This window comes from Suricata suricatta, chromosome 10, assembly GCF_006229205.1.
Source record: "Suricata suricatta isolate VVHF042 chromosome 10, meerkat_22Aug2017_6uvM2_HiC, whole genome shotgun sequence".
NCBI lineage: Eukaryota > Metazoa > Chordata > Mammalia > Carnivora > Herpestidae > Suricata > Suricata suricatta.
The window spans coordinates 63,789,543-63,812,819 of NC_043709.1; the positions used below are offsets into that span (position 1 = coordinate 63,789,543).

The window sequence follows — 23,277 nt, forward strand, 5'->3', positions numbered from 1 at the left end:
AAAGCAGATTGAAAGTTGCTGCTTTCAGGCTGCCTGAGTGGCTCAGTCAGTAGAGCATCTGGCTCTTGATTTCGGCTCAGGTCATGATTTCACAGTTCATGAGTTCGAGCCCCATGTTGTACTCTGCACTGGCAGTGCAGAATTCTTTCTCTCTCTCCCTCTCTCTCTGCCTCTCCACCATGTTCTCTCTCTCAAAAAAATAAAGAAACATTAAAAAAAAAAAAGAAACGTGTTACTCTAGACAGGTGGATTGCAAACTTTCTTGCCTTGCCCCATGTTAACATACACATATTATGGCATGACTTGTGTGTGCATCTGTATTTGAATATATACTTAAAATATAAAAGAAACAAAGTTTCATGAAACACTGCAATGAGTTCTGGTATCTTCTAGCCTATTCTATTTTAATCGTTTGTTTTCATTTAAAATAAAGTTAATCTCAGCTCACTCAATTGGAAAACATTGCTCAACCAAACAACTAAATATGAAGGGAAGGCAGAAGGACTGTCCTGCCTCTCTGAACCTTCCTTGTCAGCCACAGAGTGTCAGTGCCTGGGGGTCCAGGAGGGAAAAGGTATGCGTGCTCTAGCCTTTCTCTCCTCTGGGTACCGGGAGTTTTCAGCCCGTTAACTCAGGTTCTCTCCTCAGAGCTCCATGAACCTTCCTCCTGACAAGGCCCGGCTCCTGCGGCAGTATGACAATGAGAAGAAGTGGGATCTGATCTGTGACCAGGTATGGGGTTTGGGGCAGGTCCAGAAGCAGGGGTTGTGTCCTGGGCTGGACAAGGCAGCAGGGCCAAAGGCATTGACTGCAGCCTTCAGTTCCCCAAGAAACCCTGACCTGGGCTTCGCCTCGGTTCATGCTCACTCCCTGTTCTAAGAGTATGCTCCCAACAGAGACAGGGCTGGTGGGCCAAGTTCCTCTCTAACTCCTGCACAGAGCTGTCTTGATTTCTTCCTGATGGACAGTAGCCCGAAGGAAGTTAGTGTAAGTCTGTCTGTCTGTCTGTCTGCAGAGGACTTGGGTAGTTTTCTCAGCAGAACCTGTTTCTGCCTTTCCTCAGGGTGAGGTCTCTGCCTGGTAGGATAGACTGAAGGACCGTTTCTTTCTTACTCTGCCCTAGACCTGCCACATAGCCCTTTTCTCATTATTTACAGGCCTCTAGGAATGAGAAGATCCCTCCCCTTGTCTTCTGTTCCCAAATCTCAGAATATGAGGATAGAAAGCTCTCCTGCATGAATGGTATTTCGAGCTGGAAGAGAACATAAAGATTATTTATTCTCAGAACCAAGAACTGACACCCATGTCCTGGTTCTTTCCCTTGTACATGTTTGCAGACTACAGGTCATGAGTTTCTGAACTCAGATGGGCCTGTCTGTACAGCCAGGAAAGTCCGCTTTTACTTCCTTATCTCCTGGGATATGGAATCACCTGGCACAGAGTATAGGCAATGTGCTTACCCAACACTTCATCATCAGCTTGTCACAAATTTATTATTTCTTTTTAAGCACTGAGCAGAATCATAATAGCTAACATTTATTAAGTATTTATTGTAGGCCAAGGACTTTACATGTGCTAAATTAGCTTATTTAGTCCTCACAAAAATGCTCGAGGAAGGCACTATTACATTTTATGGATGAGGAACCCAAGGCTCAGTACCTTGCCTGTCACTTGAAGCCAATTCCATCTGTGCTATTATTATGCTCCACTGTCTCCCAGGTCATGCTGCTTGACCCAAGGTAGAATTATGCCTCAGAGTGCCTCGCCCAGGTCCCCTTCTCTCCAGGAATGGCCCGTTTCCATGTGTTCTGCATTAAGCAGGGCTGGTAAACATGGTGAGCCCATCTGCTTGGGGCTTGCACGGCAGTAGTTGGTTGATACTAAGTTTCTTTAATTGATAATCTCTCAGTCTTTTTTAGGTCACATAATTTCAGCATTTCTCAAACCTTTCTTTGTTCTTTCCTTTTGTGTTTAGGTTCTGTTTCCTAACATTATGTCATTCTCTTGGACCCTCTGCAGCCCCTTCACCCCCTCAACTCTTCAGATACCTCAGCTGTGAAGGCCCTAACAGGACCAAAATGCTTAAGAGTTTTCCTTGAGTTTTCTCTTGGGTCAGATGTGGGGGTTGGGCCAAAATGGGGAGGGTATGGTCTTGTGCCCCGTGGTGAGGGATGACCTCACCAAAAGCAGGCTTCAGCATTTGAGGTTGCCTAAATTGTCGGGGCCTGGGGCCTGGGCAAGGAGCAGAAGGTGTGTTTGTAGCCCTGAATGTATTAGTGCTATAAAACCAGTCTGGTCCCAAGTCTGGGTTTTGGGGCCGGCTTCTCTCTCCATGGCCCAGTGGGCAATGTTTTTCAACTGTATCTCTATTTTGGGGGCTGTTCTCAGCTCTATAATCCCCACATCTTACCAAGCATCTTTCGGCATAGAAAAATATTTTAGGCTCAGAGATCACTAATTGGAGAAGGTGAAGATGGCAATAGATGGGAAGCACCTGAAGATAGGGAAGAGAACCTATGGTTTGGGGGATTTTAAGGGCCAGGTGACAATTTTAGAGGGTTGGTCCCCTCACATTGGACCCCATGAGTGTTTGACTTCCTAGTACTGTCCTTGGAACTCTGGGCATGTGTTTCCCTCACAGGAACGGTTCCAGGTGAAGAATCCTCCCCACACTTATATCCAGAAACTCCAGAGCTTCTTGGACCCCAGTGTAACTCGGAAGGTGAAGTGTGAGGCAGGGAGGCCCCACCTTGCTGTCCCTTATAGTCCTATGGGGTTTGGGGCACAAACCTTTTGACTTGGGGTGGGACATTTGCTTCTCAGCAATGGGAGTTGGGTTGCTGGGTTTAGAGGCCATGGGTCCAGAGTGGCTGGCTAATAACAGAGGGAAGGCTATAACTGCTTCTTGTATCCCTTCCTTTTCCTTTTCTGTCCCTTTTGTTTGTATTGTAAAGTTGGATTGGGGGCCTCCAATAGTGACAGGAAATTCCGTGTTTACAGAAGTTCAGGAGGAGAGTGCAGGAGTCAACCAAAGTACTGAGGGAGCTGGAGATCTCACTTCGTACCAACCACATTGGGTGAGTCCAAATCGGCCATCAGGATTTGGTGTCTTCTGAGGATGGTTTGCCTGTTTACCTCCCTGCCATGAGGCACAGTTGCCCCTTGAATGGCTTTGGTTCCCCAGACCTTCAGACTGTTCTTTTTCTGGCATTTCTCCCTTTCAGCTCTGCCAGCTGCTGACTGGATGCTGCTGGCAAGCGTGGGGCCTCTCCTGGGGTCTCCAGGCTGTGGCTTTGAGTAGAAGACATTCCCATTGCAGCTGAGACTAGAGTCTGCCTGTGGCCTGGGGCTGGGCCAAGGGAGGCCCAGAGAACACTAGGAATGGGGGAGCATATTACATCTGGTAGCTGAGACCTTGTTCCTGGACTGTTTGGTGCCCAGAAGATTATTTTCTTGATTATAAGACAATCATAGTTCATAAGCAAAAGTAGCTTCCTAGAGCACTAAGAAAGATGATCTAAGGCAGTGGGGGCCAGGAATTTAATGTCTTCTGTATCTACAGACCGTGGTATTGTCAACCTGTTGATGGGGCCCCTGGGAATGTACATGAGTCTTGTTTTCTACTCTCTAAGTGGGGAACAAGAACTTGCTCAACAGGCAGAAGGCTAATGCCTGAGGTATAGTGAAAGATGGTAGTGGTCTCAGTTTTATAAAACTGTAACCAGTCAGAGTATATGTAGTGAAAGTGAGACCGAAAGAGAGGGAGAGGGAGTGAGTGTGTGTGTGTGTGTGTGTGTGTGTGTGTGTGTGTACACACAAAGGATAATGAAGGATACCTGATGTTGAACTGCAGGCAGGACTACAATCCTAACCGAAGGGCCTGGCACAAATGTTGAGAGCTGGCATGAGTGAAAAGTTGAGCCTGGGGTGAGGGTAGGGGTGGGGTAGGGGCTGGGCAGGTGCCATCTCCAGGGTCCTAGGCTTCCTGAGAGCAGAGATAGAATGAGCCAGATGACATCATTTGTATTTCCCCTCCTGTCCACAGCAGCCGCCCACTTGCTCACCTCAGGCCAAGTGTGCCTGGGGCTCTTATAGAGGCTCCCTGTTTGTAGCCAGCTGCTGCTGCCATCACAGGGGAAATGGCACAGGAGAGAACAGGAAAGGGATAGTTCCTGGCCCCAGGAGCTGAGCCTGGTGGCCAGAATTGGCTCCTACACCTCATCCACAAACAAGAATGAAAGCTGACATGCTAGGAAACTAAGCCTCCGGCTTTATTTGGTGAACCCTCACAGTGGGAAAGAGTGCGGGGGGGGGGGGGGCTCGTCGGCTACCCTACGTGTGAGGACAAGAGTGAAACAGATGGCAGCTCTGAACACCACCTACTGCCCTGCACCCTACCGCAGGGCGTTCTCCTCCCCTCCCCTCCTTCTCAGGCCCTCCTTTCTTTCTTAGTAAGTCTTGCTGCATGAGGATGGGGGCCTGTTCTTCCTGGGAGAGGGCCAGAGGGCAGTGTGCGACACTCCCTTCTGCTCACCCCTTCTACCTGGTGCCGGCCTCTCTGGCCACTGGCCAGGGGCTGGGGCCAGAGCATCATGGTTCCCAGGCCTGGGGCCTCTTGGCAGTTGGTACACAAGTCAGAGGTCTGGACCTGGCCCTTGGTTCCCAGGGAACAGCATAGTGTCTGGCATTTTAGGAGCTCCTGTCATCTGAACTGTGGTAGTCATGTGGGGAGGGCCAGGCTCCTTCCTGGATTTCTGGGCAGGAAGAGTTTGTCAGGCTGTCAGGCTGGGGTGTGTGTGCTCTGGGGCAGTAGGAGCCCAGGGCAAGGTGGGGAGAGGAGGATCCTGCTTCTTTCATAGCCTGATCAGCCCAAGGGCCTGCTGAAGCTGGGTGTGCAGGGACAGCCCAATGGGAACTCAGGCCCGGAGCGTGGCAGACTGGGAAGTGGGATTCCAGAGCCTCACCAGCTCGTCCTCTCTCTGGTTTGTATTGGTTTCTCTCCCTTGCCGAAGTGCCCTTTAACCTCTCCTCAAAGTGTCAAGATCCTGAAAATAGCAGTGTAGACTCAGACAGGAAATGAGAAGGGGGCGGGGAGCTGGAGAGCAGACAGACAGGAAACGGGAGGCCTGTCGGCCCCCAGAGAGGAAGCTAACTTCAGGCAGCTCTGGTGTCAGTTAGCCTCAGCTGAGCCTGGTGCTCCAGCTCAGCCTCTCACTGTTAACCCAGGGTGTGGCCAGCAAACATGGCGCTGGTGTTCCAGCTGTGGGGGAGAAGCAGCCTCGCAGGGCTGTGGGGGTGCCGCTGGCCTGTAAAGACCCCCAGAAATCCAAGGGAATAGATCGCTCAGGAGAGTCAGTGTTTTATCCTGAGAGTTTTATATCTCTCTGTGCTGTGGAATGAACCTGTTCTGTAACAGTCCTCCTGGGATTGGCTCTTGAATTTCCTTCCAGGGATATCTCAGGCAAGAGGCCTGAAGGAAGAAGGGTAGTATTGCCCTGGTCCCTTGTCTTCAGGGTCTTTGTTGCCCACCTTCCTGCCTCTCTGGCTGAGGGGGCTGGACTCCTCGGTCTGGCTCTAAGTGGTCATAGCCATTCTGGAGTTACTTGAGTCCCTGACTGTTCCCCCATCCTTTTCCTATTCTGCCGAACTCACCCTGACTAAACACAGAATTCCTACATATCCCTCTTTGCTCACTATGGCCCAAAATATCTTTCCTTGAACTTGTTGGAAGGGACCTTTGGCCCATCATGTCTCTGTTCCAGATTTCTCTTTGACACCTCCTGCCTGTCTTTTGACTGAGACTTCAGTCAAACTGGGGACCTGCTAGACCTTGTTGGGCATAGCTCTGCACAATGGCCTGTGGTAAATGCTCTTGATAAACCTCCCCACCTCCCCATAATTCTACCAGTAAACATCAGGAAGGGACAGTGCACCCAGTGTTGTGCTAGACCCCAAGGACTAGCAGAAAATGATTGAGCCAGGCCTCGGGCCATTTAGGAGAGGATTTCTGAAAGCTTGTTTGGCTAACATGGTATTGGAAGGCCTTGTACCTTTCCCCATCCCTGGCTACCCAGCCTAGTAGAGGTCTAGGCCAGTGATGTGACCATGGATGGATCTGCCATGGGTTTTGAACTTCAGCATTTTCCCAGCCTGGTGCTAAGTTCCAGAGGATTCAGGAGTGGGTGTTGGGTCAGAGGCCCCTCCTCACCCTTGACTCACTTTAGCAGACCCCTCCACTATGTTTCCTTTATCTGCAGGTGGGTACGGGAGTTTCTGAATGATGAGAACAAAGGCCTGGATGTGCTGGTGGATTACCTGTCCTTTGCCCAATGTTCTGTCATGTGAGTACCACCCTGGGGCCAGGGCTTGGGACCAGCAAGGGAGAACACAGTCGCATTCTGATTTGCTGAGGAGGGGTGAGGTTGCAGTAGTGAAGATGGGAATGGGGATCCCAGGCCAAGAGGAAAAGCCCAAGCAATGGTGTGGGTGTGGACAGGCAGCCAAGGGGATGTCTGGATCTGCAAAGAATACCAGGTAGGGAACAGGGGAGAAATATGGAAAAGGAACTGAGGATCAGAACTCAAAGGATCCAGAGTCCAGGCTGAGAGCAGTCCAAGGAAATTGTCTGGCTTCTAGGAGAGATGCCTGATGGGATTCATTTCCCTTTGGAGAGTCATTTTTTAAAATCTCCTTTGAGTCTCCAAATGTGGAATGTGAGAGGGTTACTCCAGGTCATTGCTGAAGGGCCCCAGGAGCATTGGGCATGACCTTTGACCCAGATTAAAAATGAAGAATTCAGGAGGCTTTTTTGAGCAGATTGGGGTAGCCCTAAGTGAATTGGTACAGATGAGAAGGCAGCATGTAGTGGTGAAAAAACTGAGAGCTTTCAAGTATGACACCACAAAGCTGGTTGTGGGCTCAGTTATGTCCTTTACTCTCTGTGTGATCTGAAGCGTCCTCTTCTATAAAAGGGGATCCATGTTCCAGGGTTGTTACAAGGTTTAGACGACAGTGTGTGTGAAATAGTGGTGTTTGGAATGTAGTAAGTCTGGCCCTGGCCGCTTTATTGTTAATTATGAATATTTAAGGTGGTGTAACGTACCATAATTACCAGAATATATGGAAAGAGGGATTACAATAAATACTTTAGACTTCCACCCAAGACTTAAATCAGCCCTTGGCTGACCAATCATCTCAGTTTGCCCAGGGCTTTTACCAGTGTTAGCACCAAAAGTCCCGAGTCTGGGGAACTCCTCAGTTTTGGGACTCAGTCCTAGCCTAGACTTTCACTTTTGTTATTACTGTCCTTGCCCGTGGCCATTTTCCTTTGTCCAGAAGATCTTCAGTCTTCTCTCTTTAGGGGTTTGAACTAATACCTCTCCTAGGTTTGGCCTGTCACTTTTTCCAGGTCATCCCCTGTTAAAATCAAGAGTGGACTATTCTTCATTCCCATTCCTGCAGAACTCATGCCTCATGATCCTCCTATTTCTTTAAAAACCACTCTTTTTATAGAAAGAAATGAAAAACATTTGCTGAAATGATTTTTTTTAAATTCAGAGCTTTTATAGTAAAAAGATGCAGATCATTTTTCCAAATAAGCCTATCTCATTTGAAAAGCAAGCAAATCCCAGCTGCTCAAAACCAAAATACACTGGATCTTCAGTATAGTAGTGTCCACAGCAGTGCCCTTGACTCTGTTTTTGAAAGAAAGATTCAGGGCAGGGCAGGGGGGAGGGGGAAAGAGAGTGCTTTGGGAAGGGTTGAAAGGAAAAGGGTGAAGCCAGGTAGAGTTTGGGTAAAGGCATTTATTTGTAAAACTGCATATACCAATGCTAGGAAATACTATTATTGACTAAGGGAAGCCATTGCCAAGCCACTGGCAAATTTCCCTGTTAGGCAGACTCCTCTGATGTTGACTTGAGAGCCCATCAAACAAACATCTGATCATCAAGACTCTGCAGCCTGCTCTGGCCCCTTTGGAACATTTAGTCATCTGCAGATATCATTTCCTATTTCAGAAAGCCTTGGCCTCTGTGCCTTTGGCCCTGGGGCTGTGCATGTCTGAGTGGAAGGTTCCTTGGGGGAAGAGCCTATAGGAGATGCTTGTTTGGTCCTTAATGACCTACTTGGGGGAGGAAGACAGAAAAGAAGAGTGGGGCTTGTTTCTCAGACATGGGGATTTGTAAAAGACAATGCCCCATGGATTTGTGACCTCAAGCTGTCCTCCTTACCCTGGCCATACTCCCAAACTGCTGATGGTGATCACAGGAGTGGAAAGTGACAGAGAAACTGTCCCAACTCCTATAAGGACTAAGGACCCCAGCTCACACCCTCAACCTGTGATTTCTTCCCCCAGGGAAGCTGAAGCCCAAGGAATCTCTATACCAGAAAACCTAGAAGTAGAACCACAGAAAACCCAGTCAATAAAACCCAGTGCTGGGGTGGGACCATAGTTCTCTTGAACATAGAGGACTGTCCCACTCTAGGTTTGCTGGGACCCCCATTCCCTTCCATTCAGACCTGCCTTCATGAACCCAATCCAGAACCAACTGGGCCACTGCAGGGCACCCTTTTGGCCACTGCCATTTGCCAACCACAAGCCCACAGTTGGCCTGTTCCATACTGCCCTTCCACAGGGCAGCTTCTCCATGGGGAGCCACAGCTTCTCTGGCATGCCCTATCTAAGGCCAGGAGTGCAGAAAGGCTGCCAGCTCCCTGGGTACCTTTGGGCCCAGGAAGAGGTCACGCCTGGAGTTGCCCAGCCATTGGGGAGCAGCAGCTTGCCTGCATCAGCCTTTCCATGTCTTCTGGCCCCCCTTCTGGTTGCTGCCTGTGCCTGCACTGCCCTTGTCCTGTGTTGGTGGCTCTCCCGACCAGGGTTGGGTCTCTGCCACCCAATTCCGCTTGCTCTTCTTGCCCTCTTGCTTCTTATTGCCCTAGAGGTCTAAGGGGTGGGGGTGGGCTTGCCAGGGGTCTTAGCAGTGAATTTCTCCTGTGTGTGCGCTTGTGTGTCCTTTCCTGCTCCAGGTTTGACTTTGAGGGTCTGGAGAGTGGTGATGATGGTGCATTTGACAAGCTCCGATCCTGGAGCAGGTCCATCGAGGACCTGCAGCCACCCAGCGCCCTGTCAGCCCCCTTCACCAACAGCCTCGCTCGCTCTGCGCGCCAGTCTGTGCTCCGGTATGTGTGCTCTCGCTCTGCCCGCCTGCCTCCCACCCTAGCCCCCAGTCCAGGTCGTGGGTGATAGCGGTGAGTGCTCATTGCTCCTCCCTCCACTCTTGCTTCCAGGCTCAGCTCTCTTGCCCTCTGCCTGCCAGTCTGTCTCTGGTCTGTCCTCTCTGTCTCCTTGACTCTGCCCAGCAATCTGTCCTGGGTAAGTACATCACCCTCGACTGTGCCCACCCCATCTGGGGTTCTAGCTCTTCCCTCTCCACACTCCCTCCTGGGGCCCCCCTCCATTCCTCTTTTTCACTCTGCCCTTCCTCCCAGCCTCTTGGGCAAGACTGTCCCTCACCCAGCTCCCTGGTCTTCACTGGGTGATCTAGGTCCTGCCCTCATGTCTGTTTCCCTCTGGCTCTGCTTTCTGCCCTGTCAGCTGCTCCGAGACCAGCTCCCACTCAGCCTGCCTGCTGCTCGCCTTCCCTTCACTGCTTCCTTTAGGACTTTTCTCTCCAAGGCTGCCTTGTGTTTGTTTGTTTGTTTGTTTTTTGCAGTATTTTAATAGCCTTCTTGCCCGGAGGCAGGTGGATAGACTGGATGATTTTTCAGAGCCCCTCCTACCCAGGGAGGCTTTTCTTTGGGCCCCCTGGCCCTTTCTGTGATCTCTGTCCCTCTCATGGCCATGCTTTTCTCCTGGTCTCCTTTGGGTTTTGTCCTAATGACTCTGCTCATCATTCTAGTCCTGTGTGAGCAGCCATTTGTGCTTTCTCTTTCTTTCATGAAGCATCATTGGGGGCAAAGCCAGATGTAGCCCCCAGCCCTCCTATTGCGTTTGGGGTCTGCTCTGCCCTTTATGGGACATAGAAGTGGGATGGGGGCCAAGATGCTCCTGCACTAGGGAATTTGTGGAAGACACAGCAACTGGAAGGAGGAGGAAGAAAGGCAGGGATAAACATCTCCCTGGATCCACCTGGAAGACTAGGAAGACCTGCACATTTACTGTTGTACTTTGGAGGGTTGCTGGGCTCTGGATGGTTTGGGCACTGGATTATAAAGCTGGAGTCCTGGATAGTTACTCACAAAGGCCTGTTGCAGAGAGATGAAAACAGCTGAGCACCCTGTCCCCTTCCCCCAGCCCCCACTCTCTAGACTGTTGGTTCAAGGTCTCCTATCCCCCTTCTCTGCTGCTGCTGTCAGGGTGATGGTGAGCATTCCTAGACCCTTCACCAGCAGCCCCCTCTTCTCCAGGTATAGCACTCTCCCTGGGCGCAGGGCCCTGAAGAACTCCCGCCTGGTAAGCCAGAAGGATGATGTCCACGTCTGTATCCTCTGTCTCAGAGCCATCATGAACTATCAGGTAAAGGGGCGGCACTACCCTTGGATGTCCTGCCTGTTCTGCCTTATCTGCCAAACTAGAAGAGCTAGGAGAGCACCAGCTTGTAAAAGATGATTTTGGGAAAAGGCCTATAGTCAAGGAGATGCAGCAGGGATCTGCCTTCCCCACCATCAAGGTTTTCCTTTCTCTGTCTTTCCCTGTGTTACAGTACGGATTCAACCTGGTCATGTCCCACCCCCATGCTGTCAATGAGATTGCACTCAGTCTCAACAACAAAAATCCAAGGTAAATTCCTTCCCTCCCCTTTCCTCCCCACTGTGTCCAGGGCTTTGGAGATTTGGGCTCCACTTGTCCCTTACAGGAAGTCCTGCGTGGCTTTGGGGTCCTGTGGCCCAGGTCAGTGCCTTGGTTCGGGTCCCTCACTTCAGCTTGAGGAGAAAGAGTGTCCTTGACTTCCCTCTGGTCTGCACAGCTTAGTGAGGGGCAAGCCTTCTTTCCTCTGCTTTCTTTCCAAAACCCACTTCCCTCACTTCTGAGGCTGTCTCCACTCTCTGAAAAGACTCACCTAGTTGTAGAAGTGAACTGGATGGTGGCCAAGGTGGGGAGCTAGGGTGTTAATTGTTTTTCTTCACCCCTTAGGACCAAGGCCCTTGTCTTGGAGCTCTTGGCAGCTGTGTGTTTGGTGCGGGGAGGTCACGAAATCATTCTTGCTGCCTTTGACAATTTCAAAGAGGTCAGTCTCCTGCATCTGTGTGTGTGTGTGCATGTGTGTGTGTTTGGTGAGGAGGTGGGGAGCCAGTTAGGTAAGCACACTTTCCTGTGATCTCACACATCCTAGTGATTCTAACATCCCATGCTTAGCAAAGTAGCCAGTCCACTGCCTTTTTTTTTTTAACCAAAAACGGAACTTTAGTCTTACCAGATCTTATGGGAGGACAGCTCCTGAATGACCAGCTAAAGATGCCCTCAGGCATGCCAGTGGCCCTAACCACGCCATGCATCAGGATACCTGAAGAGCTTGTTAAACTTACAGACCCTTGGGAGGTCTGAGTACCTGTGCTTCAACAGGTTTCCCAGGTGGCTCTGAGGCAGTGAGCCCACCAGTAGAACCCAAGGCTGATGTGTTTATGGTGAGGGGAGAAGACAAGCAAGGATCTTCCTGAGTTGTTGGCTGTTATTGGTGAGGGGAGAGGTAGCTCCTACTTGGAATTTCCCTAGCCTTTAGGCCTAGCTCTGAAACTCTCATCTGCTTCAATGTAGGATTCCTTGACATCCAGTCACAGCCGCTGGTCCCGCCCCTTCCTCCTCTTTGGACCTTTTCCCTAGCATCCATTGTTCAAGCCAGGAAATGGCTCTTCCTCCTAGAAACCAGAGACTCAGAGGAGTCTCTGGACCCCTCTTAGCACAGGGGCTTTCCTGTACCATGGCCTCTCTCCTGTGTCCCTACTAAGACCTCAGCCATGGCCTCCAACCTTACTCCTTCCTCCCTCCTCACTCCTTCCTTCAATAACTGAGCAACAGTATTTCTTCTTGGCCTATCCCCCAGACGCACCTAAAGGCCAAATTAATGGTGCATGCTTTACTGGGTTCCCTCAGCAAGTTGATGTGGGATATCAGGGACCCAGGGCAGATGCCAGGCCCCAGGCCTTCTTCTACATGATGAGTTTGTTAAACTTACAGGCTTTCTTCTATGTGTCCCAATTGCCCCTTGCATAGAAAGAGTTGTGGTTTAGCTTAGTCTGAACCAGTCCCTCTGCCATGATGTTCCTGGGAGCCAGGGCTCGAGGGCTTAGGTTCTGCATGGGACAGATATTTTCACTGAGAAAGTGTGTTTGCTCAGGTATGCAAGGAGCTGCACCGCTTTGAGAAGCTGATGGAGTATTTCCGGAATGAGGATAGCAACATCGACTTCATGGTGAGGAACTGGGCCTGGGTCAGGCACATGCCCAGCATGTCCCGTGCTCCCAGAGAACAAGGCCAGGCCAACAGCATATCTTGATATTTTGTGTAGAACCTAGAATGGTTCTCTCTATTCAGTAAATGCTCCTTGTCCACTCGCCTACCCTAGAGAGCATTTAGAAACATCGGGGCAATGTAATTTTTGTGTCTTGGATCTACTTCCTTTGCCCCCTTTTGTGGCCTGACCGCCCCTGATTTGGATCCTTTCAGAGCAGCTTCGCTTTACCTGAGCTTTTCTTTTTCACTTCTCTTCCCTTCAGCCTGGGGTCTTTAGTTAAGTAGTTTCGTTTTAAGAAATACCTGCTGATGTACAAAGGAAATCACCTGCATGTTCATTTCCATCTATTTCTCATGTAATTTACTTGTCTTCATAAATTGAATATTTTTAAGTTAAAATACTCATTATTCCCAGACTCAATTTTTTTATTCACTCATTTTTTTTAAGTTTATTTATTTATTTTGAGAGAGATAGTGTACATGAGCAGAGGGGGAGCAAAAAGAGAGGGAGAGGGAGAGAGAGAATCCCAACGCAGGGCTTGATCTCACGGACTGTGAGATCATAGTCTAAGCCAAAGCCAAGAGTTGGGACCCTAACTGACTAGCCACACAGGCGCCCCGATTCACTCCTTTTAGTTACTCACCTGATGATACTGGTTTTAACACCCTGGCTCTTTGTTCTCCCCTTTCCCCTCTTACCTCTGACCCTCTGGGCTGCTTCTCCAGGTGGCCTGCATGCAGTTTATCAACATCGTGGTGCACTCAGTAGAGGATATGAACTTCCGGGTCCACCTGCAGTATGAGTTTACCAAGCTGGGGCTGGAGGAGTTCCTGCAGGTGAGCTGGGCTAGAGTCCTCACAGGCAAGGAACTGGGGGGCAGATAACCAGCTTAGTCACATCACAAAGGTTTTTACTTTTACAAGAGTCTAGGCCTGGATGCTCCTGGAACCCTGCCTATCTTCTAAGGCCTGGGTCTCAGGCCCTCCTGCAGAGGGCTCTCTAATTAGGCAACTCCACTGGATGAGAATATGACATGGCTACAGAGGAACTCCCTGGCTCTTATGCTATAGGAAGTGGTCATGGAGGGTGGTGAGGACTAAGTCTCTCTCAGGAGGCTCCCCGAACTACTACTCTCTCTGCTCTTCCCAGAAGTCAAGGCACACAGAGAGCGAGAAGCTGCAGGTGCAGATCCAGGCATACCTGGACAATGTGTTTGACGTGGGAGGTTTGTTGGAGGATGCTGAGACCAAGAATGTGGCCCTGGAGAAGGTGGAGGAGCTGGAAGAGCATGTTTCCCATGTAGGTAGTCTTCTTTTTGCTTCCAGGACCACTGTTGAGGGAGGGGAGAGGACGCGGACATCTCAGTTGCAGGAATCTTGACCTGACCCACTTGCCTCCAGATTGAGCCCCAGGGAAGCCTCAGGACCCAGCATGCTCTGGCCAAGGCCTGGGTCATCCACAGATTGGAGCACACGTTGACCTCCAGGACTGGGTGTGAAGTGGCCTCAGGCTTGAAAGAGTCAGATGTGGTCTATTTCAGGTGGTCTCAGACCCTGGGCCCATGGGAGTGATGTAGGGAAGGCACTGGGCCATGCTGCCTTTGGAGCCCTGGGTAGAGGGGTTGAGCCCAGGTCCTGACTGAGGTTCAGGCTGTGCAAAGTGCCCAGGCTTTAGGGCCAGTGCCAAACCTGCCCTTCCCATCCCATAGCTCACGGAAAAGCTTCTGGACCTAGAGAATGAGAACATGATGCGTGTGGCAGAACTAGAGAAGCAGCTGCTGCAGCGGGAAAAGGAACTAGAGAGCATCAAGGTACCAAGTAATGTGGAGAAGGGAATCTCTGACGGGTGCTGGGTGCCAGGGCCTGGGATTTAGCTTTTCTTTCTCTTTCTCCCACCCTTCCTCCTTTCCTTCCTCCCTTCCTTGCCTCCTTCTTTTCTTCCTTCTTTCTTTTTTTTTTTGATATTTCTCTTATCAATTTATTTATTATCTCTTTGCTCTTTCATACAGCCAGCTGCCTCCTATTATACGAAGTGCCTCTGAAAATTGTAGTTTTTTATTTGGCTTTTCTTTCTTGAGTCATGGGCTTTTCTTCCTTGAGATTTTCATGTCTTTGAAAATCCAGATCTTGATTCACGCTTGAGGCACTCAGATGAAGGTGGGCTGATGATTTCACCCCAATTTTTAGTTGGAGAGGGAAACTGTATCCAGAATGGGCCGGACACATAGAGGAGGGTGGGAGCAGATGGGGCACCCACAGGCACCTCTGGCATCCAGACCTCCTCCTACTGGTCCATCTTGTTGCTTTTGCCTCACCTGTGTGATAAGGGGGCTGAGTAGCCCATGTGCTGCTATCCACCAGGTATCCTAAGTCAGAAGACCAGAGGCTTCTCATGCTTTTTTGCTTTTCTGCCCCTCACCTCACTTGTTGTTAGTTATAAAATCATGCCCCAACCTACCTTTTCTTCCATAGGGATACAATTATACCGGCCCTACTGGGCTTGGTCAACATCTGCCAAGCCCCTGCTAAGAGTCCAAAATGCCGTCCTGGGGAGTATGGAGGATATGGAGATCGTTAGGGCAGGTTCTCGTCCACAGGAGGCTGCCATCTGAGCAGTTATACAAGGCCAAGTGCAATAAGAGCAGTATCAAGGCACAGAGGGCTAAGGGCAGTGTGGCAGGAAGCTGGAGGTGAGCCTGGGAGGTTGACACAGAAGCAACTTCTGACCCTGGCTTTGAGGAACCAGCAAGACTGAGACTGGGTCCAGGAAGAAGCGCACTAGAGGGTGCCAGCTGGGTCAGCAGCTCTTTTGCTCATCTCTTGTTCTGTGGAACAGCCTCCCCAGCCCCCACCTGGGTTTCCGCTGCTCTCTGCCTTTGGACCCCCTCCCAGAGAGCCTAGCTGAGAGACCTTGGGTGGGGGCAATAACTGCTACATGTGCCTTCCACTTAACCTTTCCTTAATGGTGCTGTCTCCCAATAGGAGACTTACGAGAACACAAGCCACCAGGTACACACGCTGCGGCGGCTCATTAAAGAGAAGGAGGAGGCCTTCCAGCGCAGATGCCACTTGGAGCCCGGGGCCCGGGGCCTGGAGTCAGTGGGCAGTGAGGCCCTGGCCCGGGTAGGCCCTGCAGAGCTGAGTGAGGGCATGCTGCCCTCTGACCTGGACCTCCTAGCCCCAGCCCCACCGCCCGAGGAGGCCCTGCCTCTGCCTCCACCGCCTGCTCCTCCCCTGCCCCCTCCACCACCCCCATTACCAGGTGAGGAGGACCGTGGGAGCTCTGAGGGGCAGCCTCATCTTGGGGCCAGACCAAAACCTGGGCCAACACTGCCTCCCTTAGGGAGAGGCCAGGGGTGTGGGTAGAAGGATGTGAAGTCAGGTGGAGGAGAGTTGAGGGAGGGCAAGAATCTGAAGGAGGCTCTCTGCTAGGGATTTACCCAAGGGATACAGAAATGCTGATGCATAGGGGCACATGTACCCCAATGTTCATAGCAGCCCTGTCAACAATAGCCAAATCATGGAAAGAGCCTAAATGTCCATCACCTGATGGATGGATCAAGAAGATGTGGTATATATATATATACACAATGGATTATTACATGGCAATGAGAAAGAATGAAATATGGCCATTTGTAGCAAAGTGGATGGACCTCGAGGGTGTCATGCTAAGCGAAATAAGTCAGGCAGAGAAGGACAGATACCATATGTTTGCACGCATAGGTCTAATAGAACAGGAGAAACCTAATGGAGGACCATGGGGAGGGGAAGGGGGAAAGAGTTGGAGAGAGAGAGGGATGCAAAACCTGAGACCATTGAATACTGAAAACAAATTGAGGATTGAAGGGGGAAGGGGAGGGAGGGGGAAGAGGTGGTGGTCATGGAGGAGGGCACTTGTTGGGAAGAGCACTGGGTGTTATATGGAAACCAATTTGACAATAAAGTATTAAAAAAAAAAAGAATCTGAGGGAGGCTCAAGTTACTGGGCAGGGGGTGTCCAAGGTTGGACATGGGTCTGTTTTAAGGATCATGAAGGTGCTGCTCCTGATTCCTCTACAGACAGCCACAGAGAGGGTTAGACCAGAGCATAGCACAGGGAGCCAGAGGCCAGTGAGACCTGCCCTACCAGAGTTAGGACCCCTGGGAGCCAGAGGAGCAGGGAGTTCACGCATCCTCTATCCCCAAAAGGCTTTGAGGACAGGTTGGGTGGCATTGGGGAAGGCATCTCTAAAGAGTCTTTTGGACTGTGGGTCATTGTGGCATTTGTTTTCCCCCAGACAAGTGTCCCCCAGCCCCACCTCTTCCTGGTGCTGCTCCCTCTGTGGTATTGACAGTAGGCCTGTCAGGTGAGTGTACCCAGGGCTCTGGGCAGGGCTAGTGGGATGAAGGGAGAGTGTCCTGGCCTTACTGAACCAGTCTTCCAAATTAGCCATTCGTATCAAGAAACCTATCAAGACCAAGTTCCGGCTGCCTGTCTTCAACTGGACAGCACTGAAACCCAACCAGATTAGCGGCACTGTCTTCAGTGAACTTGATGATGAGAAGATCTTGGAGGTAGCAGGGTCTAGAGCCCTCAGGGGTGGGGTTGAGGGCTGGGGACCAGATCATGCTTTTAGCCACATCTCCTGGCCTTGGAAACACCCTCAGAATCAGGCCTCAATGAACCAAAGCTGAATGGACACTGGGTGTGCTGCCAGGGGTCCTTTAGTAGAATGAGGTGACCACATTGTCCCTTCTCATCCACTCCTGCCAGGATCTGGACCTGGACAAATTTGAAGAACTGTTCAAGACAAAAGCCCAGGGCCCTGCCCTTGACCTCATCTGCTCTAAGAACAAGACAGCGCAAAAAGCTGCCAGCAAGGTGACCCTGTTGGAAGCCAATCGTGCCAAGAACCTAGCCATCACCCTACGCAAGGCTGGCCGCTCAGCCGAGGAGATCTGCAGGGCCATCCACACGTGAGGCTCCCACTAATGTTGCCATGGTCCAGCCAGTTGGCAGCCCAGTTCTCTACCTAGGATCCTGGCCTTTCCTGGATTGCAGGGCATTGACAGAAGTGTCTTACACCTTTCAGTCATTCACTGGTTTGTCCAGAATTTAGTACATCTGTGCTGTGTGCCAGGCACTGTGTGAGGTGCTGGGGATTAAGTGCAAACCTTCACTCAAGTTGCTGCCAGTCTAGGCAGAACAGTTCAGTAGCATGGGTGATAACCACCTAGGTGGCAGAGGGAAGGCAGCTTTGGGGGAACAGGGCAGGCCAGGTAGCTGAGCTTGGTGATTTGGAAGACTTCCCAGAGGAGGTGAGGAAGTATATGAAGTCTATTTCAGTGGAGGGAGAAGCATGGTGCCCTAGGTACTGAAAGTTGACTATGACTTCAGCATAGGAGGGGAGTGGAAGAGACAGGTAGAGACACATGGGCAGAAGTCTTGGAGGCTGAGCCTTGTAAGCCTGTATTAAGATTTCTCTGTAAGGGTAAGGGGGGACACTGAAGGGTTTTAAAACAGGCCATGGACTGTTCACCTAGAATGTTACTCATGCTCTGATAGATTAAGGCAGTAGGCCTTCTGCCTCTGGCTGCATCCTGCTCACCAACCCTACCTGCAGTCCTTCTAGGATCTGGAGATAAAAGGGATGATGGACAATGGCCAAATGCAAGACCTGAGCTATCTCCTTCCTCCTGCACAGGTTTGACCTACAGACACTACCAGTGGACTTCGTGGAGTGCCTGATGCGCTTCCTGCCCACAGAGGCTGAGGTGAAGCTGCTGCGGCAATATGAGCGGGAGCGGCAGCCCCTGGAGGAGCTGGCAGCTGAGGACCGTTTCATGCTGCTTTTCAGCAAGGTGGAGCGGCTAACCCAGAGAATGGCCGGCATGGCCTTCCTGGGCAACTTCCAAGACAACCTGCAGATGCTCACACCGGTATAGCCTCTGCCCGAATCAGGGTCATCTGTGGCTATCCCTCCAGCTGCTAGTCACCTCCCCCCCTCACCTCTTGGACTTTGCCCACCCACCCCCACCCCTGGCCTAGGCTTATGCAGCTCTTCATCTTCCTTCCAGCAACTCAATGCCATCATTGCAGCCTCTGCCTCTGTCAAGTCCTCACAGAAGCTGAAGCAGATGTTGGAGGTGAGGAGAGGTTATGGATGCAGGCACCAGTGGGCCTGGGACCTGGGTGGAGGAAGGAGCCTGCAGGGCATGGCCTGACCTCCCATGCATCTTTTGGACAGATCATACTTGCACTGGGGAACTACATGAACAGCAGCAAGCGAGGAGCTGTGTATGGCTTCAAGCTCCAGAGCCTGGATCTGGTAAGATGGCGGGGACAACCCAGGGCCAGGAAGCCTGAGGAGCCATGGTGTCCAGCCCTCTCTCACCACCCCCTGCCCCCTCTCCCAGCTGCTGGATACCAAGTCCACTGATAGGAAGATGACACTGCTGCATTTCATCGCACTGACCGTGAAGGAGAAATACCCAGACCTGGCCAACTTCTGGCATGAACTGCACTTTGTGGAGAAGGCTGCAGCAGGTAAGGGGAGCTTGGTCCAGCGAGCCTGCCCTCATGTCTAGCCCAGGACAATCCCAGGAAGTTTAGGAGAGGGAACACTTGGGTCCTTTGTTTCTGGCTTTTGTTATCTCCCTTCTGGCCACTTCAAAGCTTTCTGCTGGGGCCACATGGTAGGGGCCACCCCTGAGGGAGCCTTCCTGCAGGCACCCCCCTAACCCAGCCCTTCCCACTAGAGTACCATGGGAGTAGGCAGAGGTAGCCAGCAGTGGCTATTCATTCCCAACTTGCTTATGCTGGCTCTGGAGACTGCAGTTTTCTGTAATACATGTCAAGAGCTTAGAGAAACCATAAAGCCCCCACAGACATAAGGCAGCTGTTATTTCTGCCCCACCCATGAAAACTGGGGTAGGCTTGAGGCAGCTCCATTTTGGAGACCAGCAGTCTCTCTGGCTTGCTTTCCTGTGCTGCCTTGCTCTTTGGGGTCATGAGCTCATAGCCCCCATTCCTTTTCCTTGCCTGTGAGAGCCCTATTAGCTTGGTGTGCACTTCTCTGTGTCTACCAGAAGGCTCAGGAAGCAGAGGCAGGAGAACCTGCTTGCTGCGGCAGCGGGGGGTGGGGGATGGTGGGAGTGGATAGAATTATGTGTAGCCCTGGGCTGGGAGGTGGTTATGTTGGCCCCTGGGTAGGCCTCAGCCCAGGTTCTGGTGCCCACAGTGTCGCTGGAGAATGTGCTGCTGGATGTGAAGGAGCTAGGCCGTGGCATGGAGCTGATTCGGCGGGAATGCAGCATACATGACAACAGTGTCCTTCGGAACTTCCTCAGCACCAATGAAGGCAAACTGGACAAGCTCCAGCGGGATGCCAAGACGGCCGAGGTGGGCAAAGGGTGGAGGCGGGTGGGAGCAGTTAGGGCGAAGGCACTGTGTCCCTCCAAGTGAACTTTGTTCTGGTTCTTGAACCAAAGAACTTTTACCACATGGTTCGCTGGCTGTACATGGTGGAGAAGGGGCATGGGAGGGTGGGGGACAGGCAGTTGCACATGGAGACATAACTCTAAGGAGCTTTAGGAGCCCTGGGCTCTCATCCATCCCACAGGGCTGGGGGATGCTGGTTTTCCTTCTTTGGCCCTGAGCTCTGATTTCTGTGAGCCTCCTGTCCCCAGTGGGGAGCCAGGCGTCTCCTCTGCCAGGCTGATCCCTTCTGTCCACCCCTTCCCCAGGAGGCCTACAATGCAGTTGTGCGCTACTTCGGTGAGAGCCCCAAGACCACACCCCCTTCTGTATTCTTCCCAGTATTTGTCCGATTCATCCGTTCTTACAAGGTAATCAGAAGAGAGGCTTTTCAAAAGGAGTTTGGCTGCAAGAAAACTGGTAGGGGGAAGGAGGGCTAGGTTCCAAGTCCTCGGAATCCTGGGAGGGAGCAATGGAAGCTGGCCACAGGCCTCTCAGCTGTGAACGGGTGGTCAGGGTGGGGGCCCAGGCCCTTCCTGTCATTGTTCAGGGCAGGAAGTGCCCCTCCAGAGGGTGGCCACCTGGGGTTGCTGGCCCCACTGCCACCCATTCTCCACCCTCCATGTCAGCCCCTCCCCTCACAGCCTGTGTGAGCCTCACCACCACCCCCCAACCTCCCATGGTTCTTAGGAAGCAGAACAAGAGAACGAAGCTAGAAAGAAGCAGGAGGAGGTAATGCGGGAGAAACAGCTGGCTCAGGAAGCCAAGAAACTGGATGCCAAGGTGGGTGGGACCAAGAGCTGGGGCCTGAAGGAGAGCAGAAAGGATTATGAGGGGGTGGGGAGAGAGCTTGAGAGGTGGAAAACTGGAGCCCAGGGACCACCCAGAGGGTCTGAGGCTGCAGTCCAAAGGGATGGGGAAAGGGGCTTTGGGAGGGGATTCCTAGGCAATGATTGGGAATGGGCTGCTGTACACAATCAAGGGCATCTTCAGACCTACGTCTCAGGCCAGGAACCAGTCCCATGGTAGGTTAGTGATGACTCCCTTCCCCTTCACATGCTCGGCCCCAGACGCCCTCCCAGCGGAACAAGTGGCAACAGCAGGAGCTAATTGCAGAGTTGAGGAGGCGCCAGGCCAAAGAGCATCGGCCTGTTTACGAGGGGAAGGACGGTACCATTGAGGACATCATTACAGGTGGGGCCCTTATCCTTCCCCTGGGTCTGGCCATTAGGCCCAGCTCCCAATCTCCAACCCTACTCCTTTGGGCCCTCTTCCCACCCCATACCCATGAGGTCTGATCACTGTGTCTCTTTCCTGGGCCACAGTGCTGAAGAGTGTCCCTTTCACGGCCCGTACTGCCAAGCGGGGCTCACGCTTCTTCTGCGATGCAGCCCACCATGATGAGTCAAACTGTTAACCCCCAAGGTTGGGGCCCTTGACAGGTACTGGGCACCGCAGCTGTCCCCTCTGCATGCCCACCTCCCAGGACTCCTGCTGGGCCCACAGGCACCTCCTCCCCTGCATGACTTGGAACCATCCCCTGGCAGCCTTGTGGTGATGGGGGGCACATACTACTCTATTTGCATGCCCCATGCTCTGAGAAACATGGCTTATCCCCTGCATGTGCCCTCAGGGAAGTGTTCTCTCTCCCACTAATGCTGTCCTGGCTTCTACTAAGACTCAAGGGGCAGGGAGTTTCCAGACTCCCTTCTGGACCAGGCCACCACTTCTCATTGCTGAGGCTCCATTCCTGGGCCCGGGTATCCTTTGTGACTTGGGCCCCTCCATCCCCATCTTAAGAGCTCTGGCAGTAGCTTCTGCCCAGGGGGGTATCAGATGATCCTTGACTGGTTCCCTGATATTCAGTCTACCTGGGGTCTCTCCCCAGCTTCTGGCTATTGCTGAGTCTACTGTTTCTGCCACTGCCCAGTGGCCTCTAGTCACCCCTACCTGGTCCTCTGAAAATGCAGAGCCCTGGAGTGTCACTGACCATCCCCTCTACCTTCCTTTAAGCTTCTCCCTCATTGGCCTCATGGCTGGGTCTTCTTTGGCCCTGCCTGTGGGGCTGCTCCTGAAGGGACGGTTCCTACAGAGGGCAGGCCTGGCCCAGCCTCCCTGCCTGTTCACAGGCCTCCGTTTTTCCCACAGGCCTCCACCGCCAGCCCATTGTCGTTCGCCACCAAGCCAGGAGTGCTGCACCACCCAATGGCCCGCCTCGGGCTCCAGGCCCCCACTAAGGCCCTCTTGGTGGCAGAAGCACTTCAACTCTCAGAGTCCTGCAAGTCCAACCTGTGGACCTAGAGCCCTGGAATTGGCTGAGGGTACAGCAGAGGGCTTTGCAGCTTTCAACCCAGCGTCCACCCCAGCGCTCAGAGCTGCATGTGCCTGATGTCAATGTGGGCACTGGGTCTTTTGGGGCCTGACACTTCCCTGGTGCCTAGAGTACTGCACTTTGCCCCCCAGGATCTTCTTTTCCTGAAAGGTCACCAATGGTCAGCTCAGGGCTGGGAAAAATCATTTTTAGCCTTAGCCTAAACAGGGGTCCGTAGACCCTCTGTCACTAGGCCAGAGGGACGAGAGGAGAAAGCAAGTATCAATTCTTTTTCCCTTCCTTTTTGCAGCTCTATGGTCAGCTGTGGTCTGGAAGTATCCAGACTTAGGGAGCTCCAGTATCCTATCATCAGACTCAGATCATCTTTTACCAGGAGCAAGGCCCACCTAAGCCTGGACCCCACCTAGCTGTGCCCTGGTGATAAGGGTAGAGGAGTGATGCCACGCTTACTGCCCTTGGCCCTTTCCATTCTAGGCTGATTGTGTTCTTGTTGAGGTGGGCAGAAGGGTAGAGGTTTTCTCTGTCCCAGCCCCAGGATAGCTAGAGAAAGGTGTGACATCAGCATCCTCACTTCCTTTCTACTGCAAAGGGTTTTTTTTGGCAGTGGGCAGGGGACATGGTGGTCTTAGCTATTTTCTCAGTCTCCTGCCAGTTTCTTCTCAGCCCCTGGAGGAGAATACAGGGAGCCACTTCTTTTTGTACATGTATCACCTCCCTTTTCTCGTGTACATAAATCCCAGACCTCCTTTCTCTCAACAAAGGCTTGAAGCACCAGGCCTGACTCTGTCTTCTTTTTCTGAGTGTGGGGGACCACGGTGGCCATTTAGCCTGAACTGAACCATGGAGATGGAAAGGAGGCTGCATGGAGCTGCCATCTGCTTGGGGGAGGTGAGCGCAAGAGCCTGGGGAAGGGGAACCAGGCTGCGTGGGCCCAACCACACAAAGGGAGGCTGGCCTGCCACGAGACACTAGTGCTCTCTGCTGGCCACGCATGCACCTGCCCAGTATTGAGCCTACCCGGCAGTATAGGGAGAAGAT

General features: G+C 52.0%; 1 protein-coding gene across 6 annotated transcripts in view; it reads left to right on the top strand.

Annotated features, from left to right (window-relative positions):
- Window positions 1-23,015, top strand: part of FMNL3 (formin like 3) — a 54,613-nt gene extending 31,598 nt beyond the window's left edge. Inside the window, exons 2-27 of one of the 6 annotated variants that reach the window (XM_029955068.1) lie at window positions 649-732; window positions 2,642-2,722; window positions 3,001-3,077; window positions 6,258-6,341; window positions 9,028-9,180; window positions 10,408-10,516; window positions 10,704-10,780; window positions 11,135-11,228; window positions 12,336-12,410; window positions 13,178-13,288; window positions 13,602-13,751; window positions 14,161-14,262; window positions 15,434-15,713; window positions 16,729-16,797; window positions 16,881-17,005; window positions 17,205-17,407; window positions 18,136-18,370; window positions 18,509-18,577; window positions 18,679-18,759; window positions 18,848-18,977; window positions 19,672-19,832; window positions 20,177-20,278; window positions 20,598-20,690; window positions 20,978-21,101; window positions 21,233-21,349; window positions 22,056-22,141. In XM_029955068.1, coding sequence (XP_029810928.1) covers window positions 649-732; window positions 2,642-2,722; window positions 3,001-3,077; window positions 6,258-6,341; window positions 9,028-9,180; window positions 10,408-10,516; window positions 10,704-10,780; window positions 11,135-11,228; window positions 12,336-12,410; window positions 13,178-13,288; window positions 13,602-13,751; window positions 14,161-14,262; window positions 15,434-15,713; window positions 16,729-16,797; window positions 16,881-17,005; window positions 17,205-17,407; window positions 18,136-18,370; window positions 18,509-18,577; window positions 18,679-18,759; window positions 18,848-18,977; window positions 19,672-19,832; window positions 20,177-20,278; window positions 20,598-20,690; window positions 20,978-21,101; window positions 21,233-21,324 — 2,961 coding nt within the window. In that variant the 3' untranslated portion in view covers window positions 21,325-21,349; window positions 22,056-22,141. Of the gene's footprint in view, window positions 1-648; window positions 733-2,641; window positions 2,723-3,000; window positions 3,078-6,257; window positions 6,342-9,027; window positions 9,181-10,407; window positions 10,517-10,703; window positions 10,781-11,134; window positions 11,229-12,335; window positions 12,411-13,177; window positions 13,289-13,601; window positions 13,752-14,160; window positions 14,263-15,433; window positions 15,714-16,728; window positions 16,798-16,880; window positions 17,006-17,204; window positions 17,408-18,135; window positions 18,371-18,508; window positions 18,578-18,678; window positions 18,760-18,847; window positions 18,978-19,671; window positions 19,833-20,176; window positions 20,279-20,597; window positions 20,691-20,977; window positions 21,102-21,232; window positions 21,350-22,055 lie in introns of those variants that run through there. The other 5 variants (XM_029955070.1, XM_029955069.1, XM_029955071.1 and 2 more) reach the window with 5 other exon arrangements.
- Window positions 23,016-23,277: the final 262 nt, after the last annotated feature.